General features: G+C 53.9%; 2 protein-coding genes and 1 long non-coding RNA gene across 6 annotated transcripts in view; 1 reads left to right on the forward strand and 2 right to left on the reverse strand.

Moving 5' to 3' along the window:
* Window positions 1-5,154, reverse strand: part of OSBP2 (oxysterol binding protein 2) — a 99,115-nt gene extending 93,961 nt beyond the window's left edge. For 3 of the 4 annotated variants that reach the window (XM_030286105.4, XM_041719271.2, XM_030286104.4), the window contains exon 1: window positions 4,790-5,154. In XM_030286105.4, the coding sequence (XP_030141965.4) occupies window positions 4,790-5,061 (272 nt within the window). In that variant the 5' untranslated portion in view covers window positions 5,062-5,154. The remainder of the gene's footprint in view (window positions 1-4,789) is intronic. The other variant, XM_030286106.4, reaches the window with a different exon arrangement.
* Window positions 5,155-6,539: 1,385 nt separating this feature from the next.
* Window positions 6,540-12,456, reverse strand: IQCD (IQ motif containing D). Its single transcript, XM_030285698.4, has 4 exons — window positions 11,869-12,456; window positions 10,426-10,659; window positions 8,208-8,279; window positions 6,540-7,120 (listed from the first exon to the last, which is right to left on the reverse strand). The coding sequence occupies exons 1-4, from the start codon at window positions 12,454-12,456 to the stop codon at window positions 6,854-6,856; spliced, it is 1,161 nt and encodes a 386-aa protein (XP_030141558.4). The 3' UTR covers window positions 6,540-6,853.
* LOC140685127 (uncharacterized) lies at window positions 12,010-12,735 on the forward strand. Its single transcript, XR_012058350.1, has 2 exons — window positions 12,010-12,099; window positions 12,195-12,735. It is a non-coding gene; the product is annotated as an uncharacterized lncRNA (long non-coding RNA).
* The last annotated feature ends 11,440 nt before the right edge of the window (window positions 12,736-24,175 follow it).

The following is a 24,175-nucleotide window of genomic DNA, read 5'->3' on the forward strand; positions in this document are numbered from 1 at the left end:
TCATGGAATGGTTTGGGTGGGAAGGGATCTTTAAGGGACAGGAACACCATCCACAAGGCCAGGCTGCTCCAAGTCCTGTCCAGCATGGCCTGGAACACTTGCAGGGATGGAATGAGGGATGCCATCCATCCCATCTAGCCAAATGAAGATGATATGTATCGAAATAAAGGAGAAAGATGGTTCATGGCTCTTGTCACAGTTTGCAACCAGCAAACAGAACCAGGCAACAGCCATAAATCCCCTCAGCCAGCACTAATAACCAAGACATGATGGGAACATCCCTTAGGATGAGATCCATGCCTCACACCCTCCTGCAGAGTCAGCAGCAGTTGCTGTTTGGACTCAAGTGAGCCCAACCTCCCCCACAGCACTAACTGGGAGCAGAGCAACCAGCCTGGAACCAGCAGCCCAAAGAGCATCGTTCCCCCCACCCCACGCACCCCTCAAGTGCCATGTGGACATGGAGCGTCCCCAAGGAGCTGTGGCAGCACCGTGTCCCCAGGGACAAAGCACAGCAAGGAGCTGCCTCCAGAATGGGCAAACGACAAGGAACAACAGCAAAGCACCATATGGATCCAGAGAGTGCCATGGGAAAACAAGCTGACTGGGAACACCAATTATTCATCACTGTTTAAAAACAAGTAGCTCAAAGTCACCAGGAGCTGCAGAGCTGCCCTGGAAACCTGCACGCTCCAACACCCAAAGAGAGACAAACACTCCAGGATTTGCCTGCACAGGGACAGGGTGTCACAAAAATCATTCTAGGAGAGCATGTTGCCTCACACTATCATGTACAAGCTAAATGTAAGGAAAGGTTTTCCCCCTCCAAGGGTGGTCCAACTCTGGAAGAGGGACCTGGAGAGGCTCTGCAAGATCACACATTGGAGATTTCAGAGGCTGGACCACAAGTGTGATGAGAAGTGGCTGAGGGAGCCAGAGGGGCTCAAGAGGGACCTTGTGGCTCTGCACAGCTCCTGACAGGAGGGGACAGCCGGGGGGGTTGGGCTCTGCTCCCAGGGAACAGGGACAGGAGGAGAGGGAACGGCCTCAAGATGTGTCAGGGGAGGCTGAGGTTGGATATTGGGAAAATTTCTTCATGGAAAGGGTGGTCAGGGGGGCACAGCTGCCCAGGGCAGTGCTGGAGTCCCCGTCCCTGCAGGGATTTAGCAGCCACGTGGATGTGGCACCTGGGGACAGGGGTCAGTGGTGGCCTTGGCAGTGCTGGGGGAACACTTGGATCAGAGGCTCCCAGAGGTCTCTCCTGGGCTCCCTCAACTCCCCACATCTCCACCACCAGCAGTGGCTCTCAAGCTCCTTCCTGAACTCCCCTCCTCAGCACAAGAAACAGGAAAAAACCTCTGGGTTGTGCTCGAGCCCTCATGATGTCAACCAAGAGTTAACTGCCGGATAAACAGAGCTGGTGAAGAATGCTGCTCTGGAAAACATGGCTTTTCCAGGGAAATGAGCTGCAGAATGACCCAGACAGGACAGCTAAAGTGCCCCAGGCACCCATCACTGCTCTAAGAGGGGAATTAATGCTGCTTGATGGAGAAGCCTTTCCCTTCCCAATGACATGGTTTTCCCCTCTCCCTCTCCGTTTGTCATTGCTTTCATCATTACACCCCGTGCCCACACAAAGCACTGTTAAGGCTCTCCAGACACCCAACCCACAAGAACCCAGCTCCAGCCCATCCCACAGAGGAGCCAACACATCCCAGAGCTCTCAGAAAGGTCAAGGAGCCGCTGGGAGAACACAACACTCTTGGAGCATCCATGGGCACATCAGCCAACCGCCGATCTTTGATGAATTAATACTCACCTGAAGATCCTCTCTAATCTCCTTGAAAACACTTATCTGTTCAAGGTGATTAGATTCTCCCATACAGAGCCGCTAATTATAGATAATGATAAATCTGAGTGGCAGCCTGCAAGTGGAGTTCAGACAGAGAGTTTGGATCATTAGCAAGTCAAGCAGACTAGTCCTGCATCCCCAAACTGCCTTCCCACACCGGCATCACTGAATCAGCCAGAAAACTTTGTCAAAAACAACCTAGGAGGACCAATCAAGGGCAAGTAAAATGGTCTAACCATATTGCTGTGGATTCAGAAACTTCCTAAACCCACACACCTCCCTCCAGAGGAGGGTACTGCACAGGAACTCCTCAAGAACTCATCAGCAGCTGTTACTTTTCACAGGTTCAGAACAGGGAATACAAAGCAAAGGCACATGAAGTTTCCCTGGCAGCAAGACTTGATGTCTTCATCGATGTGGCAAAGCTACAGGAGGCTTTAAATGCTCCATTTGGGAAAAAAATGCTGTAATTAGAAGCTTTAATTCAGCAAACTGTCCCTGTGAAACCAACTGGGCAGCAAACAGGCATCTCACTTGGCTGCTGGAGCAAACAAACCCCTCAGAACAGCTCCAAAGGATGGCACAGCACCCACCCACACACCAGCACCACCAGGGACACCAAGGGGACACCCGGGATTTCAGCAGCTCAACTCTGCAAGCCAAAATCCTCCAGGCAACGTGACAGGCTGGGGTTTAAAGCTAAAGAGTGAGTGGCAGGAAATCCAAATGGAACAAAAAGCTTCAACCTGGAATGAAATCAATCCACGCAAGGCAGCAGCTTGGGCACCATGGGGCAGCTTTCCCAGTTTAGATGATTTTAGCAGACAAGCAAAATGAAGTTTCTACACAGCTGCTCCTGAGCAGCCACAGTTAAATCAGGTGGGCTGTGCAGCACAAAGGTAACACCACAAGAAGAGCAGAGCAATTCACCTGCAAGGGCAGGAAAGGAGACTTCTGATGTGGATCTGCTGAGCTGGGATGAGCACAAAGAGCCAGCAGAAAGCAAGACCCGTGACTCTCAGAATGCCAGAGACCTCTATAGAATATATACAGGTAGATAAATATAGATATATGCTCTTTATCAGCAAACAGGCAGCAGCCTGACACCTGCCTGGCTCCTGTCATGGAGGTAGAATTCGTATCAAAACAGAACTGCCAGTTTTTACCCCAGACTGTCTCCCAGGAGCACTCCCAGATGAGCAATTCAAGCTGACACAGCCACAATTTCAGAGCGCTGGTTTTGAAGAGTATCATGGAGGCTTTTCTCCACTTAAGGAAGACTTCACCACGTGTTCTGCACTGTATTTTTGTACTCCTGACTCACAACCAAATTAATTCAGTTGTCATCAAGCCCAGAGATGAAAAGAAGCACAAAATCCTCCAGCATCCCTTTCCCCAAGCAGCTGCTGAAGGTCTGCCCTGCTTGAAAGCTTCACAAAGTTTCAACTCTTTCACATGCGGCTCAGAATAATTTCCTTGGGTGTTTCTGTTTGTTGTTTCAGCCTAAAACAGATCAAATGGTCTCAAAATAAACCTGGTTGTTCCCATGTAAAATAATTGTTGAAGAAAACCACTTGTTCACTCATGACAGACTTGGCATCAACACGTAAAAATAATGTTCTGACATGGTTACAAATGGGGTGTTAAACTCCAACAGCCTTTTTGAGCAGAGTTAAGGCATTCCAGACAGGATTACAGTAAATTAGCTGAATTACTGAGAGGTAATTACATTTTTGGGGGGGAGGTTGCTTGGTTTAAGTTCTTTGAGGGTTTTCAACAACTCCAAGTAGATAAACACATCGTTTATCTTCTGCACTGTTACCTGCTGCAGTCTGACCCCAGGACGCAGATTCCTGGTCTATCTTAGAGCTGGAAGAGCTTACATTCACATCTGACAGGGAGCTGCAGCTCTACAGTCTGCTCCAGGCTACGTGTCAGCAGCTGGAGCTGAGAGGAAATCAGATGATGAACTTTATGTCGGGAGGAAAAACAGCTTTGGCATAACCTTTACAGAGAATTCCCATCTCAGGGGGTTTGGCACTTAAAAGACTTACTATTTTATAAAGCTTAATCATCTCTAATATTCGGGATTATTTCTGTGTCCTGAAGTACAGCCAACATCTGCTGCACAACACTGAGGGTGACAGAGCACTCGTGTTCCAAGTGACAAGAATAAACATGATCCGAATCACAGAAGCCCTGAACGGTCTGGGTGGGAAGGGACCCTTAAAGCTCTTCTCATTCCACGCCCCTGCCACAGACAAGGACATCTTCCTGGAGGATAAAACACCAACATCCACTTGTATTTTCAGCACTCGAGTGAGACAAGCAGCACAGGAGAAGTTAGGAAGATGAGGCTGCTTTGGACTGAGCCTCGGGGTGTCTGACACGCTCCGCACAGCCCGTCTGCACAAACCCAGCGTGTCAGACAGCGCAGGGAGCCCGGCACGGCTCGGAGCAGCTCTGGAGCTCCCTTCCATCCCCAGCAGCGCAGCCCCAGCTTGGCCTGGCTTCCCAAACCCAACATTCCCAGCACAACATCCCTGGCCATCCTTCCACTGCCACTGCAGCCGCTGGCACTGCTGGGGAAAGGTCCCGCGGGCTCTGGCAGGGTGCAGCAGCAGCAGGAGCAGGTTACACAGCTAAGGGAGAGGGTTTGGGGGGTTTGACTGGAACGCTGTGATTTGGGCAGCCGGAGCTGTGCTGCAGCAGCGGAGGGATGGAGAGAGAGAAGGATGGGAGATCCAGGGCGGTCCAGCATCCCGGGGCCCCGCTGCCCCCACCGGACCCGCCGCGGTTCTGCAGGATCAAACCCCGAGTTTGGCTTTAACAGAGAGGGAAAAGCCCAAACGAAGCGATTTTCCCTGTGCAACAGCGCAGCTCCCGCGGTCCGTCCCCCCTCCCGGCGGCCCCTGCCCAGCCCCCCGGCCCCGGTACCTGTAGTAGCTGAGCAGCCCATTGCTGAGCACGAACCAGCGGCGCTGGTAGCCCTTCAGGTAGTTGGTCCACTTGAAGAGCCACCCCTTGTAGGTGTCGGAGCCCGGGGGGGCGGCGGGCGGTCCCCCCGCCGGGCCCCCGCGGCCGCCCGGCTCGGCGCTCATGGCCGGCAGCTCGTGGCAAGCCAGGCAGGGGACGGCGTTGAGGAGCGAGACCAGCCCGCGGGTGGTGGTGGTGGTGCCGCCGCCGCAGAGCGCGGCCGCCTTCCCCATAGACCCCGCGGGGCCCGGCCGAGGCTCCGCCGCTCCCGGGGCGGCCCCGGCCCGTCCGCACCGAGCGGGGGCGGCGCCGCCGCCGCGTCACGTGACCGCCCCGCCGAGGGGAGGGGCGGGAGGCGCGCGCCCCCCGGCGGCGGGGCGGGAACGGCGCGCGCCGCCCCCGCCCTCACACCGCCCCCGCCATTTTGGCCCCCCGCCGCCATTTCGTGCCAAGGGGCTGGGGCGGCGGGGAGGGTGAAACTTGTTCCTTGCCCTGCTCGGAGGAGAAGCCCCATCCTTCCGTCCCACTCACCTGCTCCCTCCAGTAGCACACGGACCTGCATTTTGTGCCTGAGGAGGTGCCTGTCCACAGGGCACTGTGGAGGCCTGTGGTCCCAATGTCTTCCCTTTCCCCATTCTCCTTTCTCATCCCAGCCTTTTCTTACCTTCCTCGTTCTGTCTTCCCTTTTCCCTTTCCCCTTCCTTCTTCCCCTTTATCCTCTTCTCTCCATTCCCCCGCCCAATCATAGATCACATCTCGCTCATCTCCCTGATCCTCTCTGATCCCCCTGATCCCATTATCCTCACCCATCACCTTCACGCACTGTTGCGGCTGTGCAGGGGCTCAGGAGGCTCCCCCAGCCTGGGCATTCTCCAGAGCGGGCACTGGGCTCCAAGCCTCGGGATCCGGGCTGGGCAGCTCCGAGCGGCAAGGACACTCCGTGCGCTGCTCTGGGTGAGCTCCTGCCCTCTGCAGCTGGGTGAGCCATTCTCCCTGGAGAGTCCTTCAGCCAGGAGCACCAGGGACACTGAGGCAGCCTGTGGGGCCACTCCTGCGTCTGCAACAGCCTGAGAGTGCTTTGCACTCCAAAGGCGGCTTTTCAGAGAGCCATGGAATGGGTTAGGCTGGAAGGGACCTTCAAGCCCACCCCAGTTCCACTCCCTGCCATGGGCAGGGACACTTTCCACGGTCTCAGGCTGCTCCAAGCCCTGTCCAGCCTGGCCTTGGACACTGCCAGGGATCCAGGGGCAGCCACAGCTCTGGGCACCCTGTGCCAGGGCCTGCCTACCCTCCCAAGGAACAATTCCTTCCCAATATCCCATCCATCCCTGCCCTCCGGCAGTGGGAAGCCATTCCCCCTTGTCCCAAGTCCCTCTCCCACTCTCCTGGAGCCCTTTTAGGCACTGGAAGGGGCTTTAAGGTCTCCATGGAGGCTGTAGGTTTTTGGGAACTGAAGTCTATCTGGACAGGGAATGTCCTTCTTGATGTAACTGCACCCCAGACTATCCACATGGCTGCCAACTTCTCAAAGTCTCACGGATCCCAGTATCTCTTGTGGCTCCCAAGGAGGGAACACACCTTTCTTGGCCATGTCTGAGGGGAGAGGGGCCTCACCAGTGCCACTGCTCTCCCTCCTGGGAAGGGAGGCTGCAAGGAAGGGCCTAAAGTCAGGAGTGGGCTGTCAAATCCACAGAAACAGAACGTGACAGGATGAGGGGAAATGGCCTCAAGTTGTGCCAGGGGATGTTTATATTAAATATTAACAAAACTTTTTTTCATGGAAAGGGTCCTAAAGCCCTGGGGCAGACTGCCAAGGGAAGTAAGTGGTAGAGTCACCATCCCTGGAAGTGTTCATAAAACATGTGGATGTGACACTTGAGGACGAGGGTTAGTGGTGAACATGGTGGTACTGGCTTGACTGGATGATCTTAAAAGTCTTTTCCAACCTTAACAATTCTCAATGCTTTTATCTAGAAGAGCTCATACACAGCAGCTTTGCCATGGAGGGAAAAGGGATTTGGGGCTTTATTTCTTGCCCTTGCCCTTTCCCTTCTTCAGTTTTGACTTGTAGATGGACCGCACCAAGTAGCCTTTCCAGAAGGCCTGGATGCAGGTGGCAGCATCGTTCCTCCTGGCCTCTTCCCGTGCAGCTTCCTCCTCCTTCTCCTTGAGCATCCTGCGCTCCTCCTCAATCTCAGTGTACTCCTGGAGCAGGATTGCGTGTTTCTCCATCAGCAGGGACAGCTGTTTCTTCTCCTCGTTGTAGACAGCCTGGACCTCCTCATATGTGGCCTGGCAGGACAGCAGGGATCAGGGACAGCTGGTCAGCAGCTCCTCCCTACATCCCCAGGTGATGGTCCTGAAACCCATCCCAAAGCCATGGAACCTCAACTGGTTGGAGCCTTTCCAGAGGGATTCAAAGGGAAGGCATGTGCCCAGTACCCAGGGAATTTCATGAAATGCTGGGTCCCTTGATGCTCCCCTGAAAAATGTTCCCACAAATGGAAGACTTGGAGAACCAGCAATGCATCTGCCTGGGTGCTGAAATGAGCTGAGCTCTGCACAAGCAGCCCTGCTGTGGCAGGAACTGCCTGACACAGGCCCTCTGCCAAAGATTTTGGGGGTTCTATTGCAGCTCTAACTTGGTTTTGATGTTTTGTCAGTGTGGGGCTGGGTCTGCCTTGACAAATTCTGCCCCAAACATGGGGCTTCTGCCTCTCCACAGAGAGGAAACCAAAAGAATCCCATTATTAAACATCTGACGGGGGGGGGGGATCATTCCTTACAATTATAATGCAGCAGTTTTCAAGCCCCTCCCTGCATTTTGCTCTGTAAGGAATCCAGCAGCTTTTATCCAACCCCATAAATACTGCAAGAACAGGAAAGCCCCCAGGGCCTTCCTAGAGGAAAGGTTTGGGGGTGACCCTGAACTTCTTATGGCTCAGTTGAGGACAGGCTGTTGAGTTTTTTTAACACCCAGCACATCCCCCAAGGATTCAGCAGGAACAGAAGCAGAATTTGGGTACTAGGTATGGCCATGAGGATTGAGGATTGGAGCAAAACTGAAAAAAACTGTTTCCTGGCATCAGGTGGACCTCCCAGACAGAACATGGTGACCCATTTGCCCCCAGATACTGTGAGATTTTTCACAGATTTAGCCCCCAGATACTGTGGGCTTTACTAGTGGCTGTAACTTTTTCTAAAGCCAAAGCAGCAGAGGACACATAGGCAGGACAAAGATCCCTCTCCTGTAGTTCACCTGGATGCAGAACTGCCCCTCACTTCCATGGTCTCCTGGGTAAGAGCCATGTGTCCCTTTGGACAGGAATCTACCCAGACAAATCACCTTATGGCCGAGCAAAGCACTTAAAGCCAACACCTGTTTTTCTGTCATGACTGTGTCGTATTTCTGGACCCACTTCTGAATTTCCTTCTCTGCTTTGCACTTTTCCTGAAAAACAAAACACGATCAGGTCCGTGCAGACATCTGAGGCCTGGTAAGAAGTATCCTGAGTGAGAAAACAGAGAAACTTTGAGCCATAGCATCATTATATCTGAGTATTTCACCTCCTCCCCGTGACAAGCTTCCCTCAGCTGACACATATGTGGTTTGCCCTGGTTTGAGGATTCTCCTGGGACATTCCCGAAGGGCTTTATCTGGTTTACAGCATGGAGCTGGGGGGATGAGCAGCCTGGAAGTTGCTTTCTGCAGGAGGAAATGAATGTGTCTGATGGAATGTGACAAGTCATCGACAAACTGAGGCAACCAACTTGAAACTGAAGCAAGAGAGAACTGCAAAACATGAATGTGGGACACAAAGTACTCAGAAGATGGTGCCTTTTAAAATAAATATATATTTCTGGCTGTAAAACAGTTTAACAGTGGCTGTACTCCTGTACAACCTGGGGCAGTTTACCTCCAGCTCTGGATGTGTGCTCTGTGGAATCATTCCTGCTCCATTTCCTGTGTGGCACTACCCCAGGATGGCCCCAGGGCCATCACGATTTAGATCACAAGTACAACTCGTACTTGCTGAGGAAAGGAGGCCTTTGTGGTCAGTAAATGCATCTGCCTGGATGCTGGAATGAGCTGAGCTGTCCTCAAACAGCCCTGCTGTGGCAGGAACTGCAGCAGGAACTGCCTGACACAGCCCCTCTGCCAAAGATTTTGGGGGTTGTATTGCAGCTTTGACTTGGATTTGGTGTTTTGTCAGTGCCCAGCCCTTCATGCTGTACCACCCAATGACAGATGCCCCATCACCACCTGGGCTTCCTGCACTATCACTTCACTATCCCACACGTGTCCTCCTCCAGCCTCGCTGCCCATGGGAGGCTGCACTGGTTTGGAGAGAATACTCAGAATGAGCAAAATGAGAAGGAAAAAGCCCTTTTCCCAGTTCTCAATTCTCTGTGTCACCAGTGCATCCTGCTCAGGGCAGAGCTGTTGCTACAGAGGCCCGGGCCTGCCTGCTGGTCCCATTCCTCCTCCTGTATCTGCTCAGCCCTGGGGACAAGGACTTTGGGGTGCTGCTGGGTGAGGGCTGCACTGCCCCAGCCCTGAAAGCCCCTCAGCCCTGTGCTGAGCCCCAGCCTGGGCAGCAGGGCAGGGGGGTTTCTGCTCCTCTGCCCCACCTGCAGAGCTGCCCCAGCCCTGGGCAGGCACAGGAGGGACCTGGAGCTGCTGGAGAGAGCCCAGAGGAGGCACCAGAGATGCTGCAAGGGCTGGAGCCCCTCTGCTCTGGAGCCAGGCTGGGAGAGCTGGGGGTGCTCACCTGGAGAGGAGAAGGCTCCAGGGAGAGCTGAAGGGGCTCCAGGAGAGCTGGAGAGGGACTGGGGACAAGGGATGGAGGGACAGGACACAGGGAATGGCTCCCACTGCCAGAGGGCAGGGATGGATGGGATATTGGGAATTGGGAATTGTTCCCTGGGAGGGTGGGCAGGCCCTGGCACAGGGTGCCCACCCTGGATCCCTGGCAGTGCTCAAGGCCAGGCTGGATGGGGCTTGGAGTAGCCTGGGATAATGGAAAGTGTCCCTGCCCAGGGCAGGGGTGGCACTGGATGGGCTTCAAGGTCCCTTCCCACCAAAACTATTCTGGGATGATTCTATAAAATGACATAGCCCATTCATTCAACCCAGCCTGACTCCCTTGGCTTGTCTGTTCTTCCAAGCTGAGCAGAGCAGGACCTGCTGAGCCCTCAGCATCAGCTCCATTCCACCTTGAATAATAAATCAACTCTAGAAGATGCCTTCTACCAGGCCAATATTGTTTGCTCTGCTCCCCCTACAGCAGATCCCTGGTTTGTCACTATCCCACACGTGTCCTGTTCCAGCCTCGCTGCCCTGAGACCTGCCCAGTGTCCCAGCGAGCCGAGGCAGGAGCAGGACCTGTGACAGCTCTGTCCCTGCTGTCGCTGCAGGGCTGCTTTCCACTGGAATCAGCAGAGGATGAGGACAGGCCGGGTGTGCTCTGACACACACCGTGTGCATCCTGCCAGGAATGAGCAGAGCCCAAGGAACTCCTTGCAGCAGGCAGCAGCCAGAGCTGACAGCTCTGCAAAAAGGCTTAAACCTCTGTCCCAGAGCTCCTCCCCTTTACCTTCCTGAGAACCAGCTCTGAGGCTCGGTGCTCCAGCACCAGTGCATTCAGCTGTGTTCGCAGGCGCTGAATGTCCTGCTTCAGCCTGGCACACCTGTCCTGGGAGGCTTCCTTATCCTCTTTTTGCTGCTTTTCCCCTTCCTTCATGATCAGCTGGATGTTAGCCTTGCAGTTCTTGGCCATGTCTTCCATGCTGGTTTTGAGGTTTTCGATTGTTTTGTCCTTCCTGCTAACCTAGTGCGGAAAACAAGAGGATTACCTTTGGGAAACACCCCTGAGGCATAAGGTGGGCAGGAGAAGAAAAAACATTGCAAAGCTGGAGGAGATCCAAGAAGGGACCCTCAGGGGCCGTCTCAGGTAGCACCAAGGCCCTGCCACTGCCAGCTGAGGGAGTGAAGCTCCAGATTCATACTGCAGCTTTGGAAACCTGCTCCTCTGGGAACCTGTTGGTAAAGGCACAGAGTGAACAAACCATCCCAAGCCCCACTGGCACTGCGACCAGAGGAGCAGCCAAAACAGATTCCCTGGAGTAGCTCTGTGGCTCCCTCAAGGGATGGATCAGGCTCTGAGTGACTGTCTGGGGGATACAGCTCAGGGAGGGAAATCCCAAGCTGGGATCAGTGAAACAGATTTATTCACCATGTCCCAGACAAGCTGCCAAATTGCACATAAAAATCTCCATCCCCAGAACTCCAAGCAGCAGAGGGAAAGGGGAAAGCAGATCCTTGGCTCTGCCAGCAGTGAGCGCAGGGCAAAAATCTCAGCCAACCCCTCTTGCAGGGAGGAGAAAAAGAAACCCAGGTAGAAAACAAAGGATTGTTGTCAGAAGCTCTGGGCTTGGCAGACAAGCTGAGAAAGTGCCTGGGAAGTGCCCAGTCAATTATCTGTACCTCAGCTGCAGATAAAATTAAAGATTCATGTAATTTGTATAATCACTGATTAATCACAAATGCTCCAAGGCAGCTGTTAAGAGTCTGGAGTCACAGAATTGTTGGTTTTAAGCAAGAGTGAAGACACAGCAAATATTAAAAATGGATTTTAATCAGAGCAATCTCTCCCAGTAATGATTTTTCATTCTTTCAGCAGCAGGGAATGAAGCAGCTGGCATTGTCACCCTGCCAGGATACCACCACAGCAGTTTGTGCCTGTCCTGCCACTCCTCTGGAACTCAGGGACTTACATTGTTTAAGTTGGCTGGTGACAACAGGTTCAAAACATGCCAAATTCGAGTTTAAAAAAAATAATCAAGCATGCAATAAGCATTTTTCTTATATTTTACAATAAAAAGATTATTTTTAAACTTTAGATCTGGTTTAGAAAGGATTTCTGGAACTTGCTCTTTAGGAACTGCAATAAAGGGATTGGTTTATAATTTGCAAGGTTTTGCTCCAGTAAAAAGCAAGTTTCCACTTGGCTGGAAAACACATTCCCACAAGGTCATACCTCCTCATCTCGAGTCTGGATGACTCCTGCCAGCTCTCCCCGTAGAGCTGAGATTGTTTCTGTGTTTTTCTCAACCTGGAGGGAAATGTCTTTCATGAATTGCATCTTTTCCTTCTCTTCATCAGGAGTGGTCAGGAGCCTCTCGAGAGTGAAATCCCGGAACTCCTTAAAGGCTTTGATAAACACATCAGCTGGTGCCTCTCTCACCCGAACTTCGTATTTCAGCCCATGGTAAAGCAAGGGGTTGGCCAGGAAGAGCCTCAGGATGTTTCTCAGGGAACATTTCAGGCGTTGCTCTGCAGCTTTTATGCTCTTCTCATCTCCAGGGCTGGTGAGCAGGTGCTGTATTTCCATTGAAAGCTTCTGATGTTCCAACAGGCGGCTTGTGATCTCAGGTCCCAGCATCCCAGCGTACCTCTCCAGGGAGCCAGTAATCTGTGGGATCAACCTGGTGATCTCCAGCTTGACAATGGTCTCATCCAAGACAGTTAGGATTCTTTCTGTCTCCGTGCTATCAGGTTTTAGCTGGTGTGGATCCAACACCTTCATGACACCTAATGGGATCCCTGCCTTCCTTGGAGTTGCCATTCCTTCACCAAGGTTCCTTGCTTCATGAGGATACTTGGAATGCAGCTGGATCCCCTGATGCCATGGATTCAAATAAACACTAGTGGTTTGGGTGGTTTGAGGTCTAGAAAGGACACAGCAGCTCTTACACAAGGTGAGACTCTGGAAGAAAATGGAGGTTCCTGTGCTGCTGCTGCTGTCACATAATCACCCTTCTTGGATTTTCTCTCTAAAAGGAAAACATAGTGACAGCATTAGAGAAATAATGTAATTTGGGAAAACATGAGACTCTGAGATTAACCTGATGTTCTCTCTGAGTCTGGGTAGGGGGTCAGGACATGGAGTTGTGGATTAGAACTGGTCTCTGTCCCAGAGCAGCTGTCGAACAGCCATGGGAAGGGGGTGATGGATTCCTGGCTTTGAAGGGTGGGTGGCGGGGGAAGCACCCAACAGCTTCTGAGCAGCAGCTGAGGTAGAGCAGCACAAACTGCAGCTCTGCTGTCCCCAGAGGGGTGTGGAGAAGGGTTTGGAGAGCCCTGGGGCCACCCCGGAGGGAAGGGTAGGGCTCCCAGTGGGAAATCTCTATGGGAAACCTCTACCCTTCTAAGCCTGTCCCTGTCAGAGGGAGGAGGTGGGAGAGGGGATCTGGCAGGACTGGCAGGGACAGAGGCAAGAGGAGGAGGGAGGGAGGAGATGGGGACAGCTGGAGCGGGGAGGGGGGGGGGTCTAACAGGGAGTGAAGGGTCCCCTCGTGTGGGTGTGGAACATCAGGAGGATCCAGGGACTGGGGAACACCAGAGGTCGGAGCGGTGATTCCCGGTGGGGAGGATGCCGGTGCGAGAGGATCCGGGGATCCGTGGGACCAGCGGCCCTGAGCATCCCGGGGTGGGACGGGGTGTCTCAAGAGGCGGTTACTGGGGAATGCCGGCCCCAGGCAGCCTCCACCCGCTGCAGCGCACTCAGTTCCGATCTCGGTCCCGGTCCCGATCCCGATCCCGATCCCGATCCCGATCCCGGTCCCGATCCCGGTCCCGGTCCCGCCGTCAGCGCCTCCCGTTGCCAGGAGACCCGAGGGGGCGGGGCCTCCCCGGCGCTGCGCAGGCCCCGCCCCTGCCGTTTGATTGGCAGTGCCGCTGTCCAATCAGGAGCCGTGCGGCGGTGACTGGCAGGGCTCGGGGCTGTCATGGCGCCCGCGGGCGCTGTGCGGTGTGAGGGGGCGGCTCGTTCCCTCCGGGCTGCCCAGTTCTGTGTTCTGAGAGCACAACGAGTAACCCGAAAATAAACTTGGTCCTGCCGAGGTCACGTCTGCCAGGCGCAGGTCAGCCCAATGTATGTCCAGGAGCCCCTAAGGGGCTGTTTTGAAACATTAGAACACAAGAGGGTTCCCCTAAGCTGCGCTGTTAACGTGGCTGGTTTTATTGGGCCATAAAAGCGATAATGAGCCTCAGCTGATGAAGATGCTGATGTTGTACAGGCTGAGTTAATTGCTTACCTGTGACTTGCTGACGTCTGCAAAGAACATGATGGCCTTCGAACGCAGCCATGCCTTTGAAGTGATACTCCGAATAAAGCTTCAGAAAATTGCATTTTCTTACGCCCTTTGTACCATGGCAGAGGTTTCTTAAGTAAAAAGTTAAAATTTAACATATAACTCTACAAGCTAGACTATAAATACTTAATTCATTTTGTTAACTCAAGTGAGCTCTAAAAATCTCTGTCTCACCTTCAGCCCAGGCAGTGACATGGATGCCCTCAGGAGAAGAGGGTTTGGTTTCCAGCAGGGAACATGGCAAAATGCTGAACTCCAGGCCGTGCTCGCAGCGATGCTCTGTCCCTCGCAGGACACCGCAGTGGTGGGGTGGCCATGCCCTCACAGGCAGCCTTGTCCCGGGTCCTTACCTGGCCTCAGCAGCTCCTTTATTGCTGTGCAAGGAGTGTCCAAGTCCAGGAATAATTCCGCTCACCCATTCCCAACTGCTTCCCTACACAAAGCAAATGAGGGGCTGGTGATGGGAGATGTAGCGGGACCACCAGGGCTGGGCCTTCTGGTGTGGCACTGGTGAGAATGGATGAGGGGACACTTGGCCTTCGTGCCCACCTGGACATATCTGGCACCATTTCCAGCACCCCCAAGTCATTTTCCTCCAGGCTTATTACCTGGAGCAGTCACCTCCGTGTGGGTTCCCTCCTGCCCTGAGTGGCTCAGCCAAAGGACTGATCCGAGTCAGGAATGGCACTGAGTGTGACAGTGGCTCTGGGTTTGGGTCCACCCCAAGCTGGGGCATGCCCAGCCCGCTGTGGGAAGGAGGGGCAGCTGGAACTGCGAGTCTGGGCCAGGCTGCCCCGTAGCCTCCAGGGAAAGCACTGACCTGCCCAGGAACACCTTCTCAAGCTCTAATTCAGCAACTGGGATCACACTGGATCTAAATGCAGACAATCCGTGATCTCCTGGCTGCACTATGATCGAGAGCAGAGCAGAGCTGTGATTTGAGGCTCCAGAGGGGTGTGCTGTCAGTTGGATGTGTCCTCATGCAGCACATCACATAACAGAGAGCAGCCCTTGAGACATGGAGAACTGCTGCTTGTCTCAACAAGGACTCCAGAAGGGATCCCTGACCCTCCCTGAAAGGCTGCCACATGTGCTGCAGATATTTTGGAATTAAATCCATCACAAAAAGAATGTCTTTTCAAAGTTGAGGAGTGTCCTGATTGCTTTGTTTGAAATGTGCTACTGCTCTCCAAGAAGTGCAGGCTTGGACTTCCTGACAGCCACGAACTGGAGATGGCATCAGCTGGCCTGTGACTGTCACCAGAGTCCCCTGTGTCTGCTGTGCACAGCCTGCTTGAAGGGACAGCAAGGCCTTGTGACATCCAGGGAAAGAGGAAGGAAAGGGGTGGAGCCGTGGGTCACATCCAAACCTCCTCTAAAGTAGGGAAGACTGTGGATCACTGCTGCTCCCTCCTGGATCTGGGTAATTACAGACATCCCGGCCTTGCAGGGGGAGATGGGGGTGATGACACATGTCCAGAGCAGCCCTGACTCGTCCTGCAGCTCCGCACTGCTCCAGGCCAGCAGCAGCTCTTCAGCCAGGAAGAAAACTGGGTCACTCTGGGAGCTGGATGAAGCATCACCGAAACTGCGTCAATCCCACCTCATCCAGGATGTAGAACAACCTCAGACCTATCCTCAAACAATTCTCTGCACTCAAACCCACCAGACTGCATCACTGCCTGAGCCAGAGGTACCCAAGAATCCAAATTATGTGGGGCATGTCCGAGCAGGGAAGAGAGAGCCGGGAGCCCCTGGGACAGCCTGGGCACACTGTCCCCACAGACTGAGTTTAGCTGTGTTCCCACAGCAGGACTCTGTGATAGATACCTGAAGGCCAGAGACTTCCCTGGCCCCAGCTGGCCTCACCCACCACCCAAACCCTCTCCAGGTGCTGAATGCCTCTCCTCTGCAGCAAAGGGAAGCACAGCTCAGAGCCTGGGAGCTGGCTGGTCCATCTGCTTGGAAAACCAGGATCCACCCCAGCCTGGTTTGCCCAAATAATTTCCCTGTTCCTGCTGCCACCCATCCCTGTGTGGGACCAGGGAAGGGACATCGAGGAGGGGGATGATTTGAACTGATTGTGAAATGACAGTGAAAGAGCAGAAGCACACAATGAAGCCATGCTGCAGGCAACAGCACCCCATCCTGTCACTGCAGGGACAGTCCCCTCCTGCCACGGTCCTTTGGCTGTAGCCTTACATTGTGCTCTGCTGGCAGCATGGAGCTCTGGCACCACACCAAGCCCTGGGGGACTCCACTGGGCCAGCTGATCCCTGACCACATCCCTGCTGCAGCTTCGGCTGCTGTTCCCTCATTCCCATGTCATGCTGTCAGTGGGATGATGGCATCTGTATCCTGAACATCTGGGAAGGAGTTTGCACTTCCCTGGCCCCCAGAGCCTGTCAGGAAGGCCCAGGCAGGGCACAGAGAAACCAGGGAGTCCCTGCAGTACAAATCTGGCTGAAGGGATGAGGGTAGTGGGGTTGGAGTAAGCTCTGAGCTAAAGGACCCAACAGGGAAAAACGGGAGGGTTGGAGGTGCTGGGTTGGCTCTGAGTGCACCAGGCTGGAGCTGGGTGACAGGAGCAGGAATGCAGAAGAATGCAGCTGTGGCACAGGAAAATGTCCCTGGGGCTGTCAGGGCACTGAGACCAGAGTGTGTGAGTTTGGTCCTAATCTGTCTGCTGAGGCCAAACCTCAAATCCTGTGTCCAGTTCTGGGTCCTTTATGACAGGAGAGGCCTGGAGGGGCTGGAGCGTGTCCAGGGCAGGGAACGGAGCTGGGAAGGGGCTGGAGCCCCAGGAGAGGCTGAGGGAGCTGGGAAGGGGCTCAGCCTGGAGAAAAGGAGGCTCAGGGGGGACCTTGTGGCTCTGCACAGCCCCTGACAGGAGGGGACAGCTGGGGGGGTCGGGCTCTGCTCCAGGGAACAGGGACAGGAGGAGAGGGAGCGGCCTCAGGCTGGGCCAGGGCAGGCTCAGGGTGGATTTTGGGAACATTTCTGCATGGAAAGAAAGGGTGGTCAGGGTGGCACAGCTGCCCAGGGCAGTGCTGGATCCCCATCCCTGCAGAGATTTAGCAGCCATGTCAATGTGGCACTTGGGGACAGGGGTCAGTGGTGGCCTTGGCAGTGCTGGGAGAATGGTTGGATTGCTCTCTGAGGGCTTTTCCGACTTTAATGATTCTGTGATGCCGTGAGTCTGCAGCAAGTCACAGCCTCCATCTCCCAGGTGAAAGCCAGCTGCTTCCTGCCTCTGCCAAGTGGGAGCACTGGGAGGTGGCAAGGAGAGGGCAAAGGGGGACAGGCATCACCCAGGCTTGGGGCTCTTCATCCCAGGCTGCTGCTGCGTGCCAGGACTGGCTGTCCATGAGAATGCTGGCACCAAGGACAGCACCGAGCTGGGGGACCGCAGAGGCTGGTGACAGGCTGCTCCCAGCACGGGAGGACGGAGAGGGGCTCGGAGGGGCTGAGCTCGGTACCCTCCACACAGAGGAGCTCTGTTAGAGCTTTGCAGCCCCTCTGCCTCCACGGCAAGGACAAGAACACATCCCCCCCTCCCCCTGGGTGCTGCTGCGTGCCAGGAACTGCTTGGGGACCACCACTCCCCAGTGTGCAGAGTGGGTGCTGTTGGTTACAAACCCCTCCTTTCCCCACAGCATCTTCCCACAGAGAAAACCCCAGGAGTGGCCAGTATGGGTCACCACCCCTAAGTCACAACCTCCAGGTTCTTCTCTAAAAACTTCTGACACTATTTGCTTTTTGGCATTCCTTTTTTATTCATCTTAATCCATCTCATGGGTTTCAGTCACCAAGGCAGCTGGTGCAGGTGAGAACCAGCCTGGCACTGGTGCCTGCACGACCAGAGATGTTCCCTGTCTCTCCTGTCCAGCAGCTGTTGCAGTGAATCATGGAATGGTTTGGGTTGGAAGGGACTTTAAAGATCATCCAGTTCATCTGGTGAACAAGCAAACCCTCATTTTCCTGGACAAATCCAGCAGACAAAAACTGAGATCAAGAAGGAAGGGTCTGTCCATGGAGAGAAAAGGATGCAGGGCAGATTTATCACAGGTGGGAGAAGGACAAGAACATACTTAAATACTCTGGAAAAGCAAGACTTGATAGATCTGTGGTTTGAAGACAAATCAGGTGTAAAACCCTATTTTCCATGCAGTGTTTCTAAAGCCTTCCAGCACCAGAATTATGTCTATGGAGAGTTTAGGGGAAAGTTTTGTGCTTCTTTAAATAACAGTTTTAACAGTAAATAGAAAACTTATTGCCAAGGCCTGATGGTTCCTGATTTTTGGGCACTGAGGTGTGACTTGCCTGTGCTGTCCTGGTGTCTGAGCTACACCTCTCCCATCAGTTTTGAGAATTCCCTTCAGAAATCCCTGCTGAGGGGCACAGCTTGAAGGTACTGGGAATTTTCCAATCCAGTGAAGGAAGCACTTGATTGAGGACTTGACGTGATTGAGGACGTGGAAGCAATCTTCCAAGGTCCAGTTATTCCCTCGAGGTCAATGGGAAGCATAAAAAAAAAGCAGCTTCATCTCAAGCAGAAAAGGTTTATGTTATGAAATCCAAACACTGCAATGGTGACTGCAAAACCAGGACACAGAGTCATGGAATCTCCTGAGCAGGAAGGGACCCAGAGGATCATCCAGCCAAACCCTTCACCTTGCCCAGAACCCCCAACAACCCCACCCTGTCCATCCCTGGCAGTGCTGTCCAAAGGCTCCTGGAGCTCTGGCAGCCTCGGGGCCGTGCCCATTCCCTGGGCAGCCTGGGCATAAGCCAAGGAAAAACTCCATCCCTTTCACATCACAGTCCTACCCCCTCACAGGACAACAGTGCCTTGAGGAGGAGTTTCACTCCTGCAGCTGCATCACAGATTCACAGAATTCAGAGTGGGTTGGAAGGGACCTTCAAGATCATCAAGTCCAACCCAGCCCCAACACCTCAACTCAACCCTGGCACCCACTGCCACACCCAGGCTTGTTTTAAACACCTCCAGGGGTGGTGACTCCCTGGGAAGTCATTCCAGTACTTTATCACTCTTTCAGTGAAAAAAAATTTTCCTAATATCCAACCTATATTTCCCTTGGTGCAGCTTCAGATAGTGTGCTCTGGTTCTGTCAGTGCTGCCTGGAGACAGAGCCCAGCCCCAGCTGAGCACAGCCACCTTTCAGGAGCTGTGGAGAGTGATGAGGTCCCCTCTGAGTGTCCTTTTCTCCAGGCTGAGCACCCCCAGCTCCCTCACTGTTCCCTCCCAGCCCAGGCTCTCCAGCTACCCCGTTCCCATCGGTTCAGAAGGGCAGCACCACCAGAAGGGTTGTGCTGGTTTATTGCTGCAGAAGGAGCTTGGGCTCGCTGAAGCTGCTGCGTGCTGGAGCCGGGCCCGGCCCGCAGGAGGAGCTCTGTGTTGGCCTCCCTTGGGCGCTCCTTTGGCGGCAGCTCCTGCCAGCTCCAAGGGCTTCGCTTCCCTTCCTCCGCCGGCAAACGGGAGGTGCCACCGGCACCTTCCCACTCCTGCGATCGAGCACTTGCAGGGATTTTTTAAACTGTTCTGCTGTCTTCTTCCTCCACGCCATCCTTCTCTCCTGTTCTCTCAAAAACTGCTGCCGTAGTTGTTTGTAGAGACGATGGGTTTTCTTTTTAGCCTTCTCAAAGTTTTTTACCTTTGTGAGACCAAACGTAAGACTTTATTGCCACTCTCCTACCGTGAAATAAAGAACTCCAAAGTGGTGGTTGTCTTCAGGAGGAGACAGATCCCACCACATCCCTCACTATGGCCAAGGTGATCTCCAAGCAAAAAGCTCCAATATGCATAATCACAGAATCACAGATTCATGGAATGGTTTGGGCTGGAAGGGACCTTAAAGCTCATCTTGCTTCAGTCCACAGGGAAACCTTCCACCAGACCAAGTTTCTTCAAGCCCATCCAACCTGGCCTGGAACACTTCAGAGATCCAGGGGCAGCCACAGCTCTGTGCTAGGGCATCTCCACACTCACGGGGAAGAATCTCTTCCCAAAATCCAATCCAAACTTATTCTCCTCCAAGGCACCACTGGAACAACGTCTGAGTCCAGGTTAAATCCATGGCAAATGATGCCTATAACTTATTCCAAACCACAGGTGACTTGCAGATAGGATATGACTGCTGTGTCCTGAGGTTGGGATGGAGGCACAACACCTCATGTCAAAGGTGGCCCAAATCCAACAATTGCCTCTCCCAACCACTGGAGAGAGCCTTGGCACCCCCTCCTGATCCAGCTGGCTGAAGGCCTAAAGGCCTCCTTGTGCCACAGGGCGCCATGAGCTTTGTCCCAGGGAAGAGGAGACCTCACCTGCTCCTCCAGGAGTTGCAGCTCGTGGGCACTGGTGTGGCTGCTGGAGGTGGGCAGGGGGTAGTCCAAGTCAAGGTCCCAATCTGCAGGGCTGCTCTGGGTGAGAAAGGGCTTCATGTCAGAGGCCCACTGACCTGCTTCTGGAGTGTGAGTGTTCCCCAGCCCAGTGTGAGGTGTCCCCAGCCCCAGGACAGTGTGAGGGTCCCCCAGCCCCAAGATGGTGTGAGGGTCCCCCAGCCCCAGGACGGTGTGAGGGTCCCCCAGCCCCAGGATGGTGTGAGGGTCCCCCAGCCCCAGGACAATATGAGGGTCCCCCAGCCCCAGCCCAGTGTGAGGGTCCCCCAGCCCCAGGACTGTGTGAGGGTCCCCCAGCCCCAGGACAATATGAGGGTCCCCCAGCCCCAGGACAATGTGAGGGTCCCCCAGCCCCAGCCCAGTGTGAGGGTCCCCCAGCCCCAGGACAATGTGAGGGTCCCCCAGCCCCAGCCCAGTGTGAGGGTCCCCCAGCCCCAGCCCAGTGTGAGGGTCCCCCAGCCCCAGGACAGTGTGAGGGCCCCCAGCCCCAGGATGGTGTGAGGACCCCCAGCCCAGTGTGAGGGTCCCCCAGCCCCAGGATGGTGTGAGGGTCCCCCAGCCCCAGCCCAGTGTGAGGGTCCCCCAGCCCCAGGACAGTGTGAGGGTCCCCCAGCCCCAGGATAGCATGAGGGTCCCCAGCCCTGCACCGGGGCCTGCTGGCCTGCTGGCTCCGGGGAGGTGGGAAGATGGTGACCCGAGGCCGTGTCGGGCCCTGCTCCTCCATGCCCCTGTCTCTGCTCTTGGTGGTCAGTTGTTGTCACGGTGACCTTGACAGTGGCCTGTCAGGAGCCACCTCCAAACTCTGCCTCAGTGGCACAGTGGCCCAACAGCTTCTCCTGCCCTTCACCCACTGCACCAGCACCATCCTCCATGTCTGCCCATGGCATGGGGACACACAGGGCTGAGTCAGTCCCCACGGGCTGCTTGGCCTGATGGAGCACCACTCCTTGTTCCCTACGGGAATGGAACCATGGGACCATGGAATCATGGAATCATGGAATGGTTCGGATTGAAAGGGACCTTAAAGCTCATCTTGTTCCGCCCCTTGCCATGGGCAGGGACACCTTCCACTGTCCCAGGCTGCTCCAAGCCCCATCCAACCTGGCCTTGGGCACTGCAAGGCATGGGACAGCCACAGCCTCTCTGGGCACCTTGTGCCAGGACCTCCCTACACTCATGGGGAACAGTTTCTTCAAAATATGCAGTCACAACCTGCTCTCCTTCAGTTTGAAGCCATTCTTTCTTGTTCTGTCCCTCCAGACCCTTGTGCAAAGCCTCTCTCCATCTTTCTTTCTCTCTCCATCTTTCTGGTTGGTTCCCTTCAAGTACTGGAAGGCTGTAATTAGGTCGCCCTAAAGCCTTTTCTTCTCCCGGCCAAGCTATCCCAATTCTCTCAGCCTTTCCTTCCAGGAAAACACTGCTCCATCCCTCTGATCATCCTGGTGCCTCCTCTGGACTCTCTCCAGCAGCTCCAGGTCCTTCCTGAGCTGGGCCATAGAGCTGCAGGCAGCTCTGCAGGTGGGGTCTCACCCAGGCAGGGCAGAGGTGCAGAATCCCCCCTCCCTGGCTGCCCACACTGGGGGCTCAGCCCAGCACACGGTGCCTTTCTCCAGGGTCAAATGCTGCCATCCCAGCACTGTCGGAACTCAAAATGTCCCTCAGACATTTTTGGATGTTCCAGGCCCAGGTCAGAAGCATTTGAGACCCTGGCAGGCAGCTGGAAACAGCTGTGATTTTGGGTTTGAACCATGGAATGATTTACCAACCTTGCAGGAAGAACAAGAAGTCACAAAAGTTTAGATATTAGAGTAGAAGTAGTCACAAAGTAAAGGGAAGAATTTTTGAGTGCTGTACAGGGGGGTTTTAGTTTTGTACATGGGGGTCAGAGGGTTTAAGATGGAGGGATTTGGGCCTGCCCTGTCCTCCCTCTTTCTCCTTCCTCACCTCCATGTTCTTGGTGATGTTGGCACTCACAGATTGGTTTAGAGTAGAAAAGCACCATTTAATATAGGTAATAGGCATTGGGGACAAACTGTACCCATGTAACACGTAATGTACCATATAAAAGATAGAAAAGCACCATTTAATATAGGTAATAGGCATTGGGGACAAACTGTACCCATGTAACACGTAATGTACCATATAAAAGATAGAAAAGCACCATTTAATATAGGTAATAGGCATTGGGGACAAACTGTACCCATGTAACACGTAATGTCCCATATAAAGACAGCAGCAACCCTGGGCAGAGGGGGAGAGAAGAAGCAGTCGGGAGTCAGAGAGGATGTCAGGGTGTGTGTGTGCCTCTGCCTGAGCTGTGAGCAAACCACAGCAGCCCCAGGAGAAAATCTTTTAGATAACTTGCAATAAACTGCCTTGAGATTGAACAACAGAGACTGCTGAGCCTTTCTTTGGAAGCTCGGGTTGGAGGAGAGACTTTTCCAGCACACAGAGCCACCCCTGACCCAGGGTGAGCTCCAGCACAGCTCAGAGCCCAACAGCAGCTCCTGGCAGCAGGGTCAGGCCATGCCAGGGTCAGCAGCAGCAGATCCGGATGCTCGGCCCTCCAGCCGGGATGGTGCCCCATGGTTATGGAAATGAAGCAGGAAAAACACTGCTGCTCTGAGTACAAACGAGCTGTTGTGACCTCTTGGCAAGAAGTCCAGGGAAAGCCAGCAGCAGCTCTTCCAGAGCCATGCTGGAGAGCTGAAAATAAACTCACATCTGAGGAGCTGGAACATGAAGTCTGTGCTGCTGAAAGTACAGAGGATTTGAGATACCCCAGCAAGTAGTGAATTTTACTATTAATAAAATCAGCACCGTTTTCACATCTCATTTGTACCAGGGCCTTGACAGGCACTCCAAGACCACCACGTGCTCAGGGAGTGTTGTTTTATTCCAGCACAAAATGTGCTGCTGAGGCAGGACAGCAACTTGCTGTGAGTCAGGAGACTTGGAATGTCACCAACACTTGTTTTTCCTAACTGGGATACAGCTTTGGGTTTTGAGACAGCAATTCAAAGGCCCATCATCTGCTGCCTTCCAGAGAGGGAAGGACGAGCACAGGCTCCAGCATCTCTGGTTGGGAGAGACCCAAAGATGTCACCTTTCTCTTCCCCCACTTGACTGCCACAACTCTTTTTCAGGAGGCGCTTGGGAGATCCGTGGTTATTGTCCCTGCCCATGGCAGGGCTTTGGAATGGGATGAACTTTGAGGTCCCTTCCAACCCAAACCATTCCATGTCTTATGATTTGAGCAGGCTGCTCTGTGACCATGAAGAACCCCATTCCTTGGTGGGGTCCCACAGCCCAAACAGATGTGAGGTTTTGGAGCCAGGTGGGGGACAGGCTCTTTTCCTAGGGAGCAAGAGGCAGGATAAGGGAGATGGCCTCAAGTTGCACCAAGGGAGGTTTAGGTTGGATATTAGGGAAACATTCTTCACAGAAGGGGTGGTAAGATATTGGAACAGGCTGCCCAGGGCTGTGGTGAAGTCCCCATCCCTGTAAATGTTAAAAAAATGTGAGTATGTGGCACCTGGGGGCATGGGTAAGTGCTGACCTTGCCAGTGTTGGGGGAATAGTTGGACTTGGTGATCTTAGCGAGCATATCCAACCTTAACCACTCCATCTTTCTCTGATTCTAAGACTTTTAAAATGTCTTGAAGCTTCTGTGATTTCATCTTTTAGAAAGTCAGCTACTCAGCCAAGAGCCTGCTCAGGGCAGGGCAGGAGCCTGTGACACAGAGCCAGCAGTGAAGCCAGCAGGGAAGC

The sequence above is a fragment of the Taeniopygia guttata genome, chromosome 15, assembly GCF_048771995.1.
Source record: "Taeniopygia guttata chromosome 15, bTaeGut7.mat, whole genome shotgun sequence".
In the NCBI taxonomy this organism is placed as follows: Eukaryota; Metazoa; Chordata; class Aves; order Passeriformes; family Estrildidae; genus Taeniopygia; species Taeniopygia guttata.

What these genes read in the sequence shown, in the direction of transcription:
- IQCD (XM_030285698.4), bottom strand. Translation starts at nt 12,456, where the DNA reads ATGGCAACTCCAAGGAAGGCAGGGATCCCATTAGGTGTCATGAAGGTG. An exon ending in CAGAGCTGGTTCTCAGGAAG is followed by an intron (nt 8,280 to 10,425) that starts GTAAAGGGGAGG and finishes TTTGTTTTTCAG; the next exon opens with GAAAAGTGCAAAGCAGAGAA. An exon ending in CAGTCATGACAGAAAAACAG is followed by an intron (nt 7,121 to 8,207) that starts GTGTTGGCTTTA and finishes CTGTCCTGCCAG; the next exon opens with GCCACATATGAGGAGGTCCA.